General features: G+C 43.3%; 1 protein-coding gene and 1 pseudogene across 4 annotated transcripts in view; one reads left to right on the top strand and one right to left on the bottom strand.

Moving 5' to 3' along the window:
- GINS3 (GINS complex subunit 3) overlaps window positions 1-19,208 on the top strand; it is a 91,367-nt gene extending 72,159 nt beyond the window's left edge. For 2 of the 4 annotated variants that reach the window (XM_047836399.1, XM_047836402.1), the window contains 4 exons: window positions 9,479-9,613; window positions 11,637-12,098; window positions 16,354-16,587; window positions 18,456-19,208. In XM_047836399.1, coding sequence (XP_047692355.1) covers window positions 11,913-12,098; window positions 16,354-16,587; window positions 18,456-18,686 — 651 coding nt within the window. In that variant the 5' untranslated portion in view covers window positions 9,479-9,613; window positions 11,637-11,912 and the 3' untranslated portion in view covers window positions 18,687-19,208. Of the gene's footprint in view, window positions 1-8,900; window positions 9,174-9,478; window positions 9,614-11,636; window positions 12,099-16,353; window positions 16,588-18,455 lie in introns of those variants that run through there. The other 2 variants (XM_047836401.1, XM_047836400.1) reach the window with 2 other exon arrangements.
- Window positions 3,945-4,045, bottom strand: LOC125153876 (uncharacterized; annotated as a pseudogene).
- Window positions 19,209-19,794: the final 586 nt, after the last annotated feature.

Genomic DNA, 19,794 nt, shown 5'->3' with positions numbered 1-19,794 from the left:
TGAGGTGTGAGCAAACAAGCTCAGGGAGTGAGGAGAATGCCAGAAATTCAGCATTTCTAGAGGGCCAGGCAGAGGATTACGCCAAAACCGCAAGCAAGGGCCCAGTTAGAAACAAAGACTTAAGCTTTCTACTACAGGCTATAGGAACTATTGATGGTTGTTTGGGGGGTTTTTTAATGTTTATTTATTTTTGAGAGAGAGAGAAAGAGTGAGCTGGGGAGGGACAGAGAGACAGGGAGACACAGAATTCAAAGCAGGCTCCAGACTCTGAGCTGTCAGCACAGAGCCTGATGCGGGGCTTGAACTCACAAGCCGTGAGATCATGACCTGAGCTGAAGTTGGACACTTAACCAGCTGAGTCACCCAGGCATTCCTGATGGGTTTAAAGAGAAAATTATCAGATTTGCATTTTAATTGCTTACTCTTTCCCTGTTGTGCAAGCCTGTATATACAGGCAATCAGATAGGTATGACTTTTTGGTGTGTCTAAAATATTTCATAGTAATAAAGACCAAATGTGGTTGTACATCAAAATTCCTTCTAACCTGTCCTTGCCATTTGTATGAGTTTCCTATTGCTGCGGTAACAAACTACTGCAAACTTAGCGGCTCACAACCACTCAAGTGTGTTGTGTTTCAGTTCTGGAGGTCGTAGGTCTTAAATGCATCCCACAGGGTTAAAGTCAAGATGTCAGCAGGGCCTTGTTACTTCTGAAGGCTGAGAATATGTTGACTTGTGTGTCCACCTTCTGCGGTCCTTTGCTCATCACCCCCTCTTCCATCTTCAGAGCCTGCAGAGCAACATCTTCCAGTCTCTGACTCCCTCTGTGGCCTGCCTATATCACTTATAAAGATCCTGGTCACTACACTAGGTTGACCCGAATCATCCAACTTAAGCTCCCTATCTCGAGGTCAGTTGATTGACAACCTGAATTCCATTGGCCTTCTGAATTCCCACTTGCCATGGAAAATATTTCCAGTTTCCAGAAATTAGGGCTTGGGTAGCCATTGTTCATCCAACATTGAAATTTTTTATTCAAATTGTGGTAAATAATATATAACATAAATTTTACCATTTTAACCATTTTTTTTCCATTTTAACCATTTTTAAGAGTACAGTCAGTGGGGGGGCCCTGAGTGGCTCAGTTGGTTGAGCATCTGACTCTTGATTTCCACTCAGGTCACGATCCCAGGGTTGTGGGATTGAGCCCCGTGTCGTGCTGAGCATGGAGCCTGCTTGAGATTCTTTCTTCCTCTCCCTGTCCCTCTCCCTCTCCTCCTCCCTCTCCCTCTTTCTCTCTCTCTCTCCCTTTCCTCCCCCCCCCCCAATGCATGCTCTCTCTCAAATAAATAGTACAGTCAGTGGCATTAAGTACATTCACACTGTTGTACCACCACCACCATCCATCTCTAGAACTTTTTTTATCTTTCCAAATTGAAACTCTGTCCCTATTAAACATTAACTCCCCATTCTCCCCTCCCCTCAGCCCCTGGCTACCACCATTTGACTTGCTGTCTTGATGAATTTGACAATCCTAAGTACTTCATCCAACATTTATTGGATACCTACCTGTGCTAATTATTCTGCCACATACTCGAATTCATAAGTTAGTTTTCCCTGATATTTTTTCTCAGCTTTTTACTACAGAATTTTCCCTTACAGAAAAGTTAAAAGGGTTGTATAATGAACAACCAACCGTATATCTCATACCTAGATTCAAGCAATTGTTAACCTTTTGCTATATTCACTGTGTGTGTGTGTGTGCGTGTGTGTGTGTGTGTGTGTGTGATTGTTTTGCTGAGGCATTGTATAGTAGATTGCAATCATAATGATACTTGATCTATAATTACTTCAGGAATTATCTCCTAGAAATAAAGACATTTTTCTACATAACCACAATACCACTATTGTATCTAACAAAATTAACAATAATTTCCTAAAACTATTATCTAGTAGTCCATGTTCATGTCTCCCCAGTTGTCCCCAAAGTGTGTGCCATCAGGGATGACTTATTGCATTTGGCTGCTAGAGCCCTTCAAACATACCCATCTTTCCCCCCTACGTGACAATGACTTTTTGAAGAGCCAAAGCTGTCCACATACAACTTTTTAAAATATTCTATAACTTCAGTAGCTTGAAACAACTATTTCTCTATTAAATTTTTAAAAGATCTTATTTTTAAATAATCTCTATACCCAACGTGGGGCTTGAACTCACAACCCTGAGATTAAGAGTTGCATGCTCTACAGACTGACCAGCCAGGAGCCCTAAAAACAACTATTTGTATCTCCCAATTTTGTGAATCATGAATTCAGGCAGGGGTGAGTCAGACAATTGTTGTTTCACAGAACTCTGACAGAAATCGCTTGCTGGTATTCAGGTGGCAGATGGACTGGGCACAGGGGCCGAGTTGGCTTCACTGTCATGTCTGCAGAGCACCTTGGTTGGGATGGCTGGAAGGCTGAGCTCAGCTGGGATCGCCCACCAGAGCATGTCCATGTAGCCTGTCTAGTGTGGTGGCCTCAGGGTGCTCAGGTTCTGATCTAATGGCCCATCAATCTGGGAGCGCGTATTTAGGTAAACAAGACAGAGGCTGCATTACTTTTTATGACCTAGCTTCAGAAATCACACAGCGTCATGTCCTCCATGCTGGATTGTCCGAACTAGTCACAGAGCCCATCCAGATTTAAAGAATTTGAAGCTATGTCTTAAAAATTGCCATGAGACCTTTGTGCCCTCCAGCCACAAATTATTTGCTTTTCTCTCACTTGCAAAATACACACACCCTTTTCCAAGACTTCTGCAAAATCTCATCCCATTAGGACATGAGGATCAGGCCCTTTGAGTTAGGCCTTTGCTCACCCTGGGCTCCTTGCGAAGCTTCTGTTGGACTACATCCTAAGGAGTACCAGCATACCTCAGAGGTACTACAGGTTCCGTTACAGACCATGCCAAGAGAGCGAGTCAAATGGATTTTTTGGTTTCACAGTGCATATAAAATTCACATTACACTATACTGTAGTCCATTAAATGTGCAATAGCACTGTCGAAAAAAAACTGTACCACTTAATTTAAAAATATTGTTAAAAAATGCTGTCAATCTGAGTTCTCAGCAAGTCTTACTCACTGATCACAGGTCACCATAACAAATATAATAATATTATATATAAATATAATTATATTATTATATTATGTAATATATTATATTAAATATACAATATATATAATATAAATATTATATATAAATATAATAATAATGAAAACTTTTGAAATGTTGTGATAATGACCATTATGTGACACAGAGATGTGAACTGCGCAAATGCTGTTGGGAAAATGGCACCAATAGCCTTGTTCTATGCAGAGTTGCCACAAACCTTCAATTTGCAAAAATAAAAAATTTAAAAAATAATTTAAAAAAAACGCAATCTCTGTAAAGCACAATGAAACGAGGTATACCTGTATCAGAAGCATGCTGTCTAGCTGAAAGGAGCTATAAAGCATGCCCTTGAGAGTCTTAGAGAGCGTTCTGTACACCTGAGTGGATTATGAAGCACCATCTTGTCTGTCTGAGGATATAAAAAATATGTCTTACAGTCAGGTACCAGATTCCCCCAAACAGTGTTTTATTAGTGGTGCCCTTGTAGAATGGCCCATATTCTGATTTTATCTACGTGTTTCCTCTTGTTGTCATTTAACTCTTTCTCACCACTCCCCTCCCCCCAATTCCCATATTTCCTGTGAAGTCTAGAGGCTTGATTGGATTCATGTTGGAATCATAACTGAGTCAGCACACAGACCGCATGATATCTTACAGGCACAGAGGCTGCCCCACGTTAGTGTGCCAGGCTTGATCACTTCCATATAGTGGTGACAAGTAGATCTCTCCATTGTAAGAGTTCATTTTCCTCTTTGTGATTAGCATGTAACCTGTGGGGCGGTCCTATGAGAACTATGGAATGCTTCACAAATTCACGTCATCCATGTGCAGGGTCCGTGCTAATCTTTCTGACTTCCTTCCAGTTTTACTCTGTGCTATGCAAGCAAGCCCTGGCCTTTAAGGTTAAATGAGGTCCTAAGGGTAGGGTCGTGATCCAATAGTACTGGTGTCCTTGTAAGAGGAAGCGACCCAAGGATGTGCATGCACAAAGGCCATGTGAGGCCATGGCAAGAGGGTGGCCATCTGCAAGCCAAGGAGAGAGGGGCCTCAGGAGAAACCATCCCTGCTAACACCTTGATCTTAGACTTTTAGCCTAAAGAACTATGAGAAAATTTTCCATTGTTTAGCTACCAGTCTGCAGTATTTTGTTATGGTGGCCCTAGCAAGCTAATAATACAGTTCTTGGAAGCCATTTAAGACTTACCAAGGAGTTTAGAGTTTATTATTTAACCCATGGGGGTGATTTGGGTTGTAAGCTGGGGAATAACAGGAAGATCACTGCAAGACAAGTACAAAGGAACTTTGGAGCAAGGAGAGAGCAGAGACAGAGAAAACCCAGTCAGGAGGGATTTTAAGAGTATGGGTGAAAAATGATGAGTGCTCAAACAGAGGCAAAAGAATGGACAGACAAAAGAATGATAAAAAGACAAAAGAATGATAAAAAGGTAGAATTAGCAGGGGCACCTGGATGGCTTGGTAGGTTGTGTGTCCGACTTTGGTTCAGGTCATGATCTCACAGTTGGTGAGTTCGAGTCCCACATTGGGTTCACCGCTGTCAGTGCAGAGCCTGCTTTGGATCCTCTCTTCCCCTCTCTCTGCCCCTCCCCTGCTTGCATTGTCTCAAAAATAAATAAAACATTAAAGAAGAAGAAGATAGAATCAGCAGTGTGTATTGACCAGTTGGACATAGGGAAGTGAGAGGGAAGCAATACTGAATTCTCCCACGTTCCTAACTGGGTAGTGATTGTAGTGGACATTTATTTGTTTTCTACCCAGCTTTCCCCGTCCTAAAAATACCCAGACCGTCACTCCAGAATTGACCCCCAGTCTTTCCCATTGTGCAGCCCACATGCTTTGGTGAAGCTCACCCTAACGTAACATTGGTGGTGGGCTTTGACCGACTTACATTAATTAACACATTCCATTGCTCTGGCTATCGTTTTGGTTCAGGAGTGAGCATGTGGTCTAAACTTGCCAGTAAGGGTGAATGTCAGAACTCTCTACTGGAAGGCTGAGACTCAATGCTCTCCCTTCCCTGCCCCCGGAAAAGACCAAGGAATCCCGTAGACCCAGATTAGCTGGCAAACATCTAGTGACCCCCGTGGATGAGCCATAGACTAGAGCCGACCATGTGCGCAGCAAAACAAAGTTAGATCCCCAGAGACACCTTTGGGCTGCTGAATCAACTGACCATGAAGTCCTGGACTCCCCAGTTATCTCGTCTAGAAATCCCCTGTTGTTGAAGCCATTTTGAACTGAATTTTCCTGTTACCTGCCAGATAGATACAGGTAATCAGGTGAATAGTGCAGCCATTAACTGGCATACAGAAGGCAGAAGGAGGGGCCGGTTTGAAGGAGAGAAATTTCATCTCGAACTTTGACAGTCCCACCTCTTTGCTCACAGTGGATGCTTGAGTCTGGAATGACTCCTCCCCTCCCGCCCCCACATTTGTGGACCTGCTGAAAAAGTCCTCTTCATACCCAAAGGCCCCATTCTTCTGCACCTTCCTCTGTAAAGCCTTTGTAAACCCCTATTCTGTCCAGGTGGGAAGTCACCACTCGTTCTGAGCTTCCGGAACACATCAGACACGGCTCTATCCGAGCTTTTATTACCTCCTGTTACTATTTCCTCCACTGGGCAGCAACCCATCGTATTCTTCATGTCCACACCGGGAGCCCTGGGGCACCTAATAGGCATCTGAGCATCTTGATGAATAAATGATCCCTCTTCTTCCCCCATACTCTTCTCAAACTAATGAATTTACTTGCCACTCCGCCCACCTCGGACTGAGGGAAGCTCTGGCTATCAGATCATGGATTAAAATAAATAAAGACTACCCAAAAAAGAAGATGAAAATATAGGAATGTGAAGAAGGGGTATTTTTATGGAGCTGGGAACACAGAAAAAGAAAAGTTGGATCAAACAAGTACCTCGATTATAATGATGTGATCGCTGCTCCTTTGCCAAGTTTATGAGGGCGATGCATACACTGAGTCTCTCTGGGTATATGAGATGGGTTTACAATCTCCTCGTACTGCTGAAGACTGTGGGAAGAATCTAAAATCGGCACTACCCACACATAAGGTTGCATTATGCCTATCAATTTATTTTGATCTCATTGAAGGCGTTTTGGAGCAGTCCTCAAGAAATAGCTCAACCAAAAGAACATTTAAATTATGTAAAAATGAACTCCAGTGATTTAACCATTAACCTTACATAATAAAATTTCAAACATAGTACTGTAATTTTAAAATACAAAAAAAAACCCCACTTTAATCATTTGAATTCAGAAGAAATAAGTTCTATCTGAATCTTTGCAGGGAAAAGTTGAAGAATACTGATCTATCGCCTTCAAGTCCATTTGGAAACGCGAATTGTTGGGGGGGGGGGCGGCAAGTGTGGCCAAGCCTAGATAGACAACGATAATAATGAGTGATGATGTTTATTTCACAAATGTTCACGGAGTGCTTGCTACATGCCAGGTATTATTTGAGGTGCGGAGGACACAGCAGTGAATTAACGTATCTGAATAGTGATGGTAAAAAGGAGATTTATTGAGCCCTTGCTATGTATGGGTTGGGCCCTGAGCTAAGAGCTCTGCCTATATTGGCCCTTTTGTTACACTCCTACCATTATTGTCCCCATTTTATAGGTGCAGAAGCTAAGCTTCAGACAGATAAGTCCCCCCGAGGTCACAAAGCCAACTGAAGTGGTGCAAGTCGGACTCTACCCAGGCCTGTTGGATTCTGGAAGGAACACAGCAGCTGAATATAAATGGCTGCTGAAAATGTTCTGTGGGTAGGGGACTAAGCCATTTTACATCCTGTTCGCTCCTTTTGCTTAAACATTCCATATTTACAGTGGGTGGGAAGGTAAAATTCAGTATAGTTCTTTTTTTTTCCCCCAGTGCAAAAAGGTGTTTTTATGAAAGCAAGGGAACAGGATCCATGGGCAGAAAGAGTTGCCAAATTCAGTATAATTCTACCAAAACTTCAACAACTTTAAATTAGTGGAGCCCAATCAGTGAGTTTTCTTCAGAGTATTATCAATGACAAGTTCACGGCTCTAGAAGATTATGTGACCTAGCCTGTACGTTGGCAAACTATTTCGTACCACTTCATTTTTTTTAATGTTTATTTATTTTTGAGAGAGAGAGAGAGAGAGAGAACAAGTGAAAGCAAGCATGAGCAGGGGTGGGGCAGAGAGAGGGGGAGACACAGAACCTGAAGCAGGGGCCAGGCTCTGAGCTGTCAGCACAGAGCCCGACGTGGGCCTTGAACCCATGAACTGTGAGATCATGACCTGAGCCGAAGTTAGATGCTTAACCAACTAGGCCACCCAGGTGCCCCCATTTTGTACCACTTTAATCCAGTGTTTTCAGTGTTTCACCACTACCCTTGGTGACTGTTGTAATATGTGCACACCACTCGTACTATTATTTACTTGAAATTGTTTTTTAGTTAATGTTTTAAAGGAAAATAATATCACTGCTATAAGTAAAGAACCACTAATTCATTCAGCAAATATTTAGGAAGTGCTTGACATGCACGAGGTAGTGGGGATAGAGTCATGAAAAATACACCAAAAAGAATCCCTGTCTTCATGAAGTTAATATTCAAGTAGGGGTGACAGACAATAAACAAATTAAAAAGGTAAAACAAATAGTACATAAGAGAGTGATAAATGCTGAGGGAAAAAAAGGAGGGGGATATCAGCTGTCAGTTGGGGAGGGCTAAGATTTTGGGTAGGGCAGTGAGGGAAGGCCTGAATGAGAAGATGACTCTTAAATAAAGACTAAAGGGACCACCCATGTGGAAATCCAACAGAAAGGCAATCCGGGAGGTGGGAAAAGACAGTGCAAGGCCCTAAGAAATGAGTGTGTCTGGGGCTCTCAAAGAACAATAAGGAGGTCATGGGCTGAAGCAAGACTGGACGGGCAGCTATTACAAAAGTCCAAGCAAGAGATAATGTTGGTTTGGACCACAGTGATGAGAAATAATCAAATTCTGGAAATATGATGAAGGCAGGGGCACCTGGGTAGCTCAGTCGGGTAAGCGTCTGACTTCGGCTCAGGTCATGATCTCGCAGTTCATGGGTTCAAGGCCCACGTCGGGCTCTGTGCTGACAGCTCAGAGCCTGGAGCCTGCTTCGGATTCTGTGTCTCCCTCGCTCTCTGCCCCTCCCCCGCTCAGGCTCACTCGTTCACTTGCGCTCTCTCTCTCTAAAGTAAACATAAAAAAAAATAAAATATTATGAAGGCAGAGCGAACATTTGCTGATGGAACAGCTATAGAAGGTAAGGGGAGGGGAATCAAGAAAAACCCTAAAACTTTTGGCCTAGGAAGCAACTGGAAGGATGGAGTCCAACACATTTCTGGTTTTTTGGTTTGTTTTTTTTTTTCCTTTTATTCCCCCAAAGATCCTCCCCCATCCCCCGGATCTGGAGTTCTGTCACTTACATCACAGCCTCCCCACTCAGTGGAAGAAATTTAGAAAGCACCAGTATTCAAAAGAACAGATTTAAAGCTGTTTTGTGGTTTTGCTTATCTGAAGTCTGTGTGTGTGCCACAGTGCTGCAATCTTGAAATGATTGCACTGGGAAAATTAGTGGTTTTTTTTTTTCAGGGATCCAGCAGACACCTTTGGAATCCTGAAGTTCTATATTTTGTAAACATACTGAACGCACTCTGAATATCATAAATATGCTGAAATTCTGTCTAGTGCAATTCTGGTACATAGATTGATTGGCTGGGTGGTAAGGAACCCAAGATTTCATGAGAAAAGGAACATTCCTGGATCTTAAAATTTAGGTTACAACCAGGTCTATACTGGATAAATTATGTACCACTTTTGTCAGATGAATTAATGCAATTGTTTAGCATCAGAAGCTCAAACTTTAATTTCACTTTTTCTGGCTCACTCGGGAGTTCAAGAAGAGGGCAGATTAAAGAAAGCAAAAGTATACAAGCAGTGAATAAGTTTCATGGTGAGCCAAGACATCACAGAAGAAAAACAAGGTAATCTGATTTTATCTTAAACACTGGCCTGTTACTTTACTATTAAAATAGCTGCGGTGTTTAGGTTTAGAGCCAATGGTCTCTGCACAAAAATAATGCCTTTCTTGGCACCGATGTTATTAAGGATCCATCTTAACTGTTTCAACATAAAAACAGCTTTACTGCACCTTGTCAGTAAAGTACCCTCACTGCCTTCAATTAGACAAATGAACACATTTCTATTCCTGACTGTATCCAGACCCTACAGCCATTTCAACAAATTATAAATTTTGACTATGATTTATGTTTACTTTTATATTGGATAGTGCAGCAAACTGAACATTTCAAATATGATAAAGGAAAGGACTCTCCTGCAACTACCTCTCCATAGATGCCTAACTAAAGGTTCAAGACTGGTGTCTCCACAGAGCTGCAGACCTGTCTAGTGGCTCCTGGACTCCGTGAGTACCAGAACAAACTCATCTTTTACCCCAAATTGCCCATATTCCTGTGCTCTGTATATCTATCTGTTAGTGACATCTCCATCCACCTGGTCAGCCAGGTAAAAAGCTTAAATTATCTTTGACCTCTCTCTACCCTTCCCTTTCTCTTTCCAATTAGTTGCTAGGAATTTCCCACTGAACAGCTTCCAAACTGGCCTCCCTGCATCTAATCTCTCCCTTCTTCTCCCCACTACCAGCATTCTCTTCTTAAAGCTCAGATTTATGTTATCACATGCTAAAAAAAACAAGATCTTACATTTTCTTTTCCTATTTCCTGTGGAATAGCCTCAACTCATTAGCACCCAAGGCTTTCCACAGTTTGGCCCTGATTCCCCCATGGCCTCTTGTTTTGATTACACCAGGATTTCATTTGGAAGGGTGACTGAGTAATGACAGAGTGGTCAGTGCCATTGAAAGAAGTCTTATTGCTCCCAGTTCCCAAGAGAAGGAAGTACATCGTTCCATCCAAAGCCGCACAGGGTCAGTAAGGAAGCAAAAGGAGAGGAGAACATGACCCAGAGCCTCTATTGTGGTTTCTGTGGGAAGGAATGGGTGAGGCATAGCAGGCAAATTTGAGTGAGCTTAGGATGGGGTACTTTGAATGTTAGTGGACTCTGGGCTTTAAGGGTGGTCTCTCATTATCCAGTATTTGGCCCTGGGGTGATTTAAGGCAGGGTAACTGTTGGCTTGGTGTGTGAGAGTTAAAGGAGGTGGTTGGGGGTATAGGCTTTCGATTGTTTGGTTAATGTAAGGTGTGTTCACAGGCAAGTTGTTTGTTACTCTAGGAATTAGCCCACCCTACAAGGGATAGATGTCACAGTATCCTAAAAAGCAGGGAATAAGAAAGATGGACTGATACACATCTCCTTCCCATGAACCCTTTGCTCATAGCTCTAACCCCAGAAAAGACCCTTCTGTATGAAGTCCTACACCGTATTTCTCAACACTCTCCACCACTCATAGCCATGATTGAATAGCACCCCCAAATCTGGTAACATGTAACTGTTTATATTAAAAATAAAACTGCCAGTTACTTTACTAGCAAAAATAGGTTTATCCGGGAATAGCAGAGAATTGCCATCCAGGCAAGAAAACTACAGCAAAACCATAGACAAGTCCAGAGAACAAAGGAGAGTTGGTTCTTCTACAGAGGAGGTAGGGGAGTTGGGAAGAATGTTAGAACAAGAAATTCACTGGAGTAAAATAGTAGGAGTTCAAAGTATAGTGGCTTCTCATGGCTGGACCTTTGGAGGAAAGCCTTTCTTCCTCTTGCCCAGGTGGTAAAATTGTATCCGGGTGCAAGTTCCCTCTTTCCCTGTTGGATTTGCAATTAACAAAGAGTGGTAAGGGCATGAGAGCTACCCCTGCTGAACCTCCCGACTCCATTCTAGTGAGGTTTCTCTTCATTAATTTTCCCATAACCATGATCCCTTCCCTACCCCTCTCCCACAACTACACAAGCAACAGGCTATAGGGTGGCTGGCAACGTATGACTGTTGTGACCTTGTTCAAAAAGACAAACTGAGCCAATTAGATTTCCTCTTTTAAGGATTTAAATTAAGAGCCACGAAAGGAGACTGCCAGTCGATGGTAAGGCCCTGAAGTAAACTCAGGACCTTTGGGAACCAGGGGTAGTCTAGTGCTCCTCCTCCTCCTTCCCTTATCAACGCCAAATACTACAAATAGTCCATAACTATCTGGGGCTAGTGCTGGAGGTTTTGTTTTCATGTTTCTTTCAAGCACGAAGATTAACAGATACAGTGACAAAACTACAGTAAACGGGTCTGACTTGATCAGGCCTGAGACGGAGGCCACAGTAATGTCTTTTTATAAGCCCCCAAACGTGTTGCAAAGCGTTTTTAATTTCATAAAAACATATAAAGGGCCACATGAACACAATCTAGTACAGATGCATCCAGCAACTTCAACGGGCATTTCCAGCTCCTTGTTAAGGTGCCCACATCCAGCTTACACCCTGCAGGTGGAAATCTCGAGCGCGGTTCCTAATGCGCCCCGCCCCTGATCACGTGGGACCAAGTCCGCAGACTGTCTATTGCTTCTGCCTGGGCCGACCTCCTGGATCGACTGCTCCAGTCTGGCGCGTCCCCGGCGCGGGAAAAATTTCAATTCCGGCTAGCAGTCGCAGCGACCTCCTTACCCTTCACAACCCGGGCCTGCCTCCGCTTTCTCCTGCTTTTACATCCCGGACTCCTAGCCTCACACGAGTGGAAGCGGAGAAGTTGAAGCCGCCGCCGCCATGTCCGAGGCTTATTTCCGGGTGGAGTCGGGTGCACTCGGGCCTGAGGAGAACTTTCTGTCGCTGGACGACATCCTGATGTCCCACGAGAAGCTGCCGGTTCGCACAGAGACCCCCATGCCTCGCCTCGGGGCTTTCTTCCTGGAGCGGAGCGGAGGTGCCGAGACTGACCACACGATTCCTCAGGTAAGCATTTAGGGACAGATTCCCCCGAGAAAGACTGCAATTCCCAGTGTGCCTCGCGGCCTTGGGGCTCCGCGTCGCGGGCGCGCTGCCCCGCGGGATTTGTCGTTTTAGGGGGAAGCCCGGCCCTACGCTTTAAGGAGTTGTATCGGCGGGTCTCGGGTCTCAGTGCTCCGAAGTGTTTTTTTAGCCTTCGCCCCCATTGTGAAACTAAATTTATCTTAGGTCGTCAGGCCGCTGGTTTCATTTTTGAAACTGCCCAAAGTGAGCAGTGTCTCCCCCCACCCCCCCAATATGTTGAAAGCTTAAGGATTGGTTACTACTGACTACTTAAGGATCGGGGTTTCTGATCACTGGTCTGTCCACTTTTTAAATAGTTAAAGGGACGCCTGGGTGGCTCAGTCAGCTGAGGCTCGGTCTCTCGATTTTGGCTCAGGTCGTGATCCCAGTCTCATGGGATCAAGGCCCATATTGGGCTCCAAGCTGAGCGTGGAACCTGCTTGGGATTCTCTCTCCTGCCCCTTTCCCCTGCTCGCCTGCTCTCTCGCGCTAAAAAGAAAATAAAAACAGTATCCTCAAGATTTACCCCTGTGTTTTTAAATAATAGTCTTAAGCTTATTTTCTTGATTTAAAAAAATTAAGACATTATTTATTGACTTTTCATTATAACAGGTAAGGATTTTTGTCCTCTTACACATTGGTAAACAGAGACGCACTGCCGGTACTTTATTCATATTGCCTTCCTTCCCCCTAATGTCCGTCCAGTTTACCACATTGCATTTAGTATCATATCTAATTAGGCTGCTCTTGGCTGTGACAGTTTATTAGACTTTCCTTGTTTTTGAGGACCATGGTGGTTCTGTGGAGTGCTGGTCAGGTAATTTGTAGAATGTCCCTCAGTTGGGATTTGTCTGATGTGTGTTGTTGTTTTTAAGTTTGTTTATTTATTTATTTATTTATTTAGAGACAGCACAAGCAGAGGAGGGGCAGAGAGAGAGAAAATCCCAAGCAGGCTTTACGCTGTTAGCGGGAAGCCTGATGCAGGGCTTAAATTCATGAACCGTGAGATCGTGACCTGAGCGGAAGTCGGATGCTTAAGGGACTGAGCCCCCCTGGCACCCTGTCTGAACTTTTCCTGTGGTTAGACTGCAGTGATAGGTTTTGAGGAGGATCACAGAGGTCGCATCATATCAAGGGCACATACTGTTAGCATGACTTATCACATTGATAAGAACCTCGAGCACCCGGCTGGGGTAGTGTTTGTCAGGATTATTCACTATGAAGTTACTCCTTTTTCCACCTTTCCATACTGTTCTCTTTGGGAAGGAGTCATTATGCACAGCTTCACTTAAGGAATAGGACTTATACTCTACTTATTTGAGGGTAGAGTGTCTACATAAAGTATTTGGAATTCTTTGTGGGAGATTTGTGCGGGAAGCTTTGTAATGACAACATTTAATGTCATTCAGAGATAAACGACTATTCAGACTTGCTATTTTCTTCCTGTGTTACTCTTGGTACATTGTTTTCTCCTCTAGGAATTTGACAATTTCATCTGAATTTTCAAAGGTAGTGGTGTAATGTTCAAAATATCCTTTTACTATCTTTTTTACATCTGTAGGATTTATATTGATGTCTTGGTTTTTATTCTTGATATGGAGAAATTATGCTCCCTTTCTTCATTAGTCTTGCTAGGAATTGATCAATTGTATTAGTTCTTTTAAAAGAACTAACTTAGGGCTCTGTCAGTTTCCTCGTTTGTACTGTTGTTTTCTAGGTCGTTAAGTTATTCTTTCCTTCTACCTTCTTTGGACTTAATTTTCTATTGTTACCCCCACTCCCCCCAACCTTGCCTGTGCAGTTTGAGCTGGGTACCCAGGTCATTGATTTTTCAACCTTCCCTTATGCATGTTTTTAGCTATACATTTCCTCTGAGCACAGCTTCAATGCGTTCCACAAGTTTTTATTTGTTGTATTTTATTTTCATATCCATGTGTTCAAAATAATTTCTAATTTCTGTTGTGAGTTCTTCTTTGACTCATGGGTTATTCAGAAGACCAGTGCTTAGTTCCACATATATTAGGATTTAGCTCTTCATCTTTTTTGGTTTTGATTTCTAGCTTAATTCTTTCCACCAGGGTCAGAGAACATAGCCTGAATGATTTCAGTCTTTTGTAAGTTAACGCTTGCTTTATACTGCAGCATAAGATCAATTTAACCATTCCATATGCACTTGGCCAGATGTGTATTCTGAAGTCATGGTGTGTGGTAGATACTGGAAGTTAGGTCAAGTTTGCTGTTTGCTTTGCTGAGATCTTCTATATTCCTACTGATTTTTTTTTTTTCCTGCTCCTCATTTATCTAGAGAGATAGACCAAAGTTTTCCACTATGCCTGTAGATTCATCCAGTTCTCAGATTCATCAGTTTAGACAGATACCTGTCTTTTTCTTGTGGATATAATGACCCTTTTATTATTGTCAAATGTCCGCTTTATCTCTAGTCTGCTTCTCTCTTCTGATTACTATTTTTATGGCATTTTTTCAACCTTTCTGTGTCTTTATACTTCAAATATGTGTCTTTTAAGCAGTGTATGGTTAGGTTTTGATTTTTTTCAGTTTGACAGTTTTTCAGTTTGACAGTTTTTCAGTGTATTTAATTTGTTTACGTTTAATGCAATTATTGATATATTTGTGGGGTTTTTTTCCTTCCTACTATTTAGTTTGTGTCCTGCGTTTCCATATTTCTTTCTGGGATCATTTTCATTCTCCCTTCAAGATTTCCTTAGTCTGTGTCTTCTAGTGATAAACTTTCCATTTCGGTTTGTTCAAGGGGTCCCCAAGACCAGCCCCAGGTTTGATGATTCACTAAGAGAACTCACAGGACTCAGCATCTAGTCATACTAATGTTTACATTTTAATACAGTAAAAGGATACAGAGCAAAAACAGCAAAGGGAAAAAGGGTGTGTGTGATGAAGTTTGCAGGAAGCTGGACACAAGCTTCCCAGAGCCCCGTCCATCTGGGTGAAGTCGCACAGGATGCACTGGAATATCCAGTAACGCATTATGACAGCATGGGTGAAATATGTGTATCTGGGAGCTCATTAGAGACTCAGTACCCATGGTCGTACTGAGGGCTAGTTACACAGGCATTCTACTGAACACATTCCAAGATTCCAGACTCCCAGAAGGAAAGCAGGTATTCAGCATAAGCCACATTGTTTGTGCAAACTGCATAAGCACAGTGAGGCACTCCTATCCACTCTGAGAAGAGTGGGAACCCTCCTGAAACCCAAGTTCCAGGACACCCACCAAGGATCAACTCTGCAGGCAGGCCCCTCTAAGGAGGGCGGTCTGAGGCTTGCTGTGTTAACTTTCTGCACACTTTCTGTCTGCAGAGGCCTTCAACTCAGTTATATTTGGCCTTTTTTTTTTTTTTTTTTTTTTTTTTTTGGATATTTCTCTTCATTTCTGGTCTGTCATGGCCACCTCATTATATTTTCCAGTTCTGTTAAGGCTTTAAAAATATAGAGAGATGTGTATCTTTACTGTCCTCTCTGAAGCTGTGAAGTGGGATGGAGAGGGGCTGTGGCCTGAGCTCAGGCTGATGCTGTTTTTCCATATATCGCTCAGTACCTGGTGGTGCTTAGTGCGTAGTAGGCCTCCAGTGAGTGCGTATGAGGAACAGGTATGGAATATTTAAAGAAAGCAGAAATGCTTATTTTTGTATTTTTCTAATATTCATTGATTTTTGAGAGAGAGAGAGTGTGAGTGGCGGAGGGGCAGAGAGAGACAGAGACACAGGACCTGAAGGAAGCTCCAGGCTGTGTGCTGCCAGCACAGAGCCTGACGCAGGGCTTGAACTCATCGAGCCACAAGATCATGACCTGAGCCGAAGTCAGATGCTCAACCGACTGAGCCACCCAGGCGCCCCCAGAAATATTTATTATACTTCTGAAGTATCTGCAATTGGAAGTTTTTATTTATGTGAGTTAGAAAACTTCCCCTTTGTACCACATTTTTGTTCCGTACTGTGCTTCTGTTGAACAAAAACCGTTGTTCTCACCATTCCATTATGATGTAAAACCTCAGCCCATGCAGTTCATCTCTTCAAGTCACAACCTTCTTCTGCTTTTGGGAGCCACGCCCCCAAACAGAACAGGCAGCAGATGTCTGCTCGGGCAACCTGTATTTCTGTGTATTGCCACACATATTTATTACGCTATTTGCTTTTAAAACCTACATTCCTGTGTGATGCAGGGCTCAAAGCTCGAACTCCCCCTGTGGCTGGCAAAGGGACTTTTTGACCACAAGCGGCGGATCCTTTCTGTGGATCTTCCCAAGATCTACCAGCAAGGTTGGAGGACCGTGTTCAGCGCCGATGCCAACGTGGTGGACCTCCACAAACTGGGGCCGCATTTCTATGGGTTTGGCTCCCAACTCCTGCATTTTGACAGTCCAGAGAATGCAGACATCTCCCAGTCTCTCCTGCAGGCAAGTAATTGATGTGAAAACCCTACGGCACTACACACACCTTAGGAGCCACCAGCCTCCACCCTTACCCAGGGAGTATATCATGTATACGCTCAGTTTATTAGTTATTCCACAGCGGCCTACAGTTAGACTGCATTTGCCGATTATATATTTACTTAAAAATGACTTAAAAAAAAAATGACTTGTCTGCAGCTCTTCATATTTGTTTGTTAAGAGTTGGGGCCACAGGAAGGCCTGGAAATAAGAGAGATGATGGTTGACTATAGGTGACAGGCACTTAAATACGCCAGCCCAGCCCAGCCCCAAGACTGGTCTGAGGGCTCCCGTCAGGAGTACATGTGTTATTTGTTCCCGTCCCTTGCTCTGGGGCTAAATCATGGCTCTGCTATGTACAAACTACGTGACCTCTATAGCCTTCCATTTTTCACCTGTTAAATGGAGATAACAATAGTGCCAAAATTATTGCATCGTAGTGAGATTAGGTGGTGCCATTTAACAAATGGTAACTATTACTGTTGTTTTCCACGGACAAAACAATGTTATACCCATATTACCATCCTTTATGACATAACCTTATTTTAACGTCTCATAATCATTACTTTTTTTATGTTTATTTATTTTTGAGAGAGACAGAGCCTGAGCGGAGGAGGGGCAGAGAGAGAGGGAGACACAGAATCCGAAGCAGGCTCCAGGCGCTGAGCTGTCAGCACAGAGACCGATGTAGGGCTTGAACCCACAAACCGTGAGATCATGACCTGAGCCAGTCAGATACTTAACTGACTGAACCACCCAGGCACCCCCATAATTGGGGTTTTTTTGCTAATATTAGGAGAAGCTACCCTTTCTACCTCTTATTTTACTTCCTCATTTCTAGCTTTATAAGAACTTCAGCTGAAGACACGTTTCCTCCCTGGACTATATAGACACCCTCCATCAGGCTCAAGGGTTGTTTGGCCTAACATGTACTGGAATGGTTTTTGATGTAAATAGTAAAGAAAAACATTGTTGCCATCCACTGAGATAAAGAAATCAATACCTAGACTAGAGACAGTTTGAGCTTATGAAACTCTTTTGAGCAGAAAGCTAAAAATAGGGAAAGTCCATTTATTTGTCTTACAGTGTCTCCAGGACATGTCCTTGAATTGGAACAGTGCCCTTTGTTAGTGAGTTATATCTTTCCTTTTTCCATCACTGCTTTCAAGTTCTATAAAGTTGCCCATCAGTAAGGTGATAACTCCATGAGGCAATTGAAGAAACTGAGGCAGGGGCTTGTGACTTGGTCTCAGGGCCCTGTGGTAAAATGACAACCCTCAGTCATTTGTGTCTCTATCCTGCTCTCACACTGAAAAAGATATAAAATGCACTCAATTAGATTAGGAGTCTTTTCTGGTCCAAACTTATCTGTGCGTGTCACAGTACATTATTGTGGCCTTTGTTAGTAATAACAATAATGGGTAACCCTTTTTTTTTTTTTTAATTTTTTTAATGTTTTTGGTGGGGTGTGGGGAGGGGCAGAAAGAGAGGAAGAAAGAATCCCAAGCAGGCTCTGTACTATCAGCGCAGAACCTAATGCAGGGCTCAAATTAATGGGTAGCGCTTTTTGAGCAGATTACTCTTGCCAGCCAGTTGCTAGATGTCCTACATGTATTCCTTCATTGGCTACCATAACAACCTGTTGGATATTCATAACCGTCCATTTCACAGATGAGGAAATTGAGGCATGGCAATGTGAAATCACTTCCTCGAGTGATAAAGTCACCTGAGACCTCCTTCTGACTGAGTCCTAGACCAAACTTTTGCCCTTCATGACATTTAAATGTTCAGGGAAGAATGGATCTGATTTTTCTCACTCATTCCTTCTCCTTCAGACATTCATTGGACGTTTCCGCCGCATTATGGACTCCTCCCAGAACACTTACAATGAAGACACTTCGGCATTGGTAGCCAGGCTGGATGAGATGGAGAGGGGCTTATTTCAAACAGGGCAGAAAGGACTGAATGACTTTCAGTGTTGGGAGAAGGGGCAGGCTTCTCAGATCACAGCTTCCAACCTCGTTCAGAACTATAAGAAGAGAAAATTCACGGATATGGAAGACTGAAGGTCAGAAGAACACAGAATTGCTCCTTGTGGAGTTACTGCTCTGTGTGTCCTTGATAGATCCTCATTGACCTTGTAAAGGGCCATGTCATGGCTTATTTCCCACAACAGTGTCGGGAGCAGTGCCATCTGTTTGGGAAAGGACGTGGTGCAGAAGTCCCTGGCCTGTATGGCTTATAAGACTCTCCCACCCTGCTGACCCATAGCCGGGGAGAAACCAAAGTCTTTTGTAAAATACAGTTACCACATGCATCATAATACAATTGGAACTGGGATCCCTTATATCCGGGAGTGTGACACCCTCCGATGTCCACTTTCGCTGCTCCAAAGGACAGGTACAAATGGGCCATCTGCCCACAAATGTTCTCTTGAACTTAACTGCTGCATCTTCCTTATGGCTGCTCCGAGGACAGCACCTCCAGGATGCTGGCCTTACTTGTGAATGTCTCCTGCGTCTTGCCTGCGAGGGGTCACCCCAATTTCCAGAAACAGTTGCCAAGAATAAAGAAGGAAAATGATAAGACAGATGAATGGTAGGGCTTTTACTAAAGAGAAAGCATTGCTCTCCTCCTCTGCAGTCAGGGCTTTGGGGACAGGGCTTCACAAAACTCTGTGGTCAGCCTGGAGGGGAAATGGTTAACCTGAGCTTGTCTTTCGCCTTGAGATCTTTAGAGCCACCCGCCCAGCAATCCATTCCCTCCCTAGAAAAGCTGTCATGGAGTCATTTGCAGCTGCATAGTAGTTATTAAAGGGTGTTAACCAAGCCATCTTATTTTGAAAGCTGGACTTTAGGATTGCTGGTTAGGAAGAGCCCTGTTTGAGAAGCTGAACATGGCAAATGTAAGTGGCAGGAGACCTTGACTATGTTCTTCCTCTTTGGTCAATTTTGCGGCATTATGACCTAGAGGATTCCTGACCGTTTACTGAGAATGTGTTTAAGCATGTTTAAGCAAGCTCAAAACTCTTCCTGGAGATCAAGGCAGAAACCTCAGGCTGAGTAAGAAGCATCGTTCCCTGGGGGACACCATCTGACGGGCAGTTGTCTCCACACCAGCTTCCCATAACGACTGAGAATGGTCTTTGTCATTAGAAATCATAGAGGGGTTTGG

Source organism: Prionailurus viverrinus, chromosome E2 (genome assembly GCF_022837055.1).
Source record: "Prionailurus viverrinus isolate Anna chromosome E2, UM_Priviv_1.0, whole genome shotgun sequence".
Taxonomy (NCBI): Eukaryota; Metazoa; Chordata; class Mammalia; order Carnivora; family Felidae; genus Prionailurus; species Prionailurus viverrinus.
Note: the sequence above shows the minus strand (reverse complement) of the source record. Positions and strands in the feature narration are given on the sequence as shown.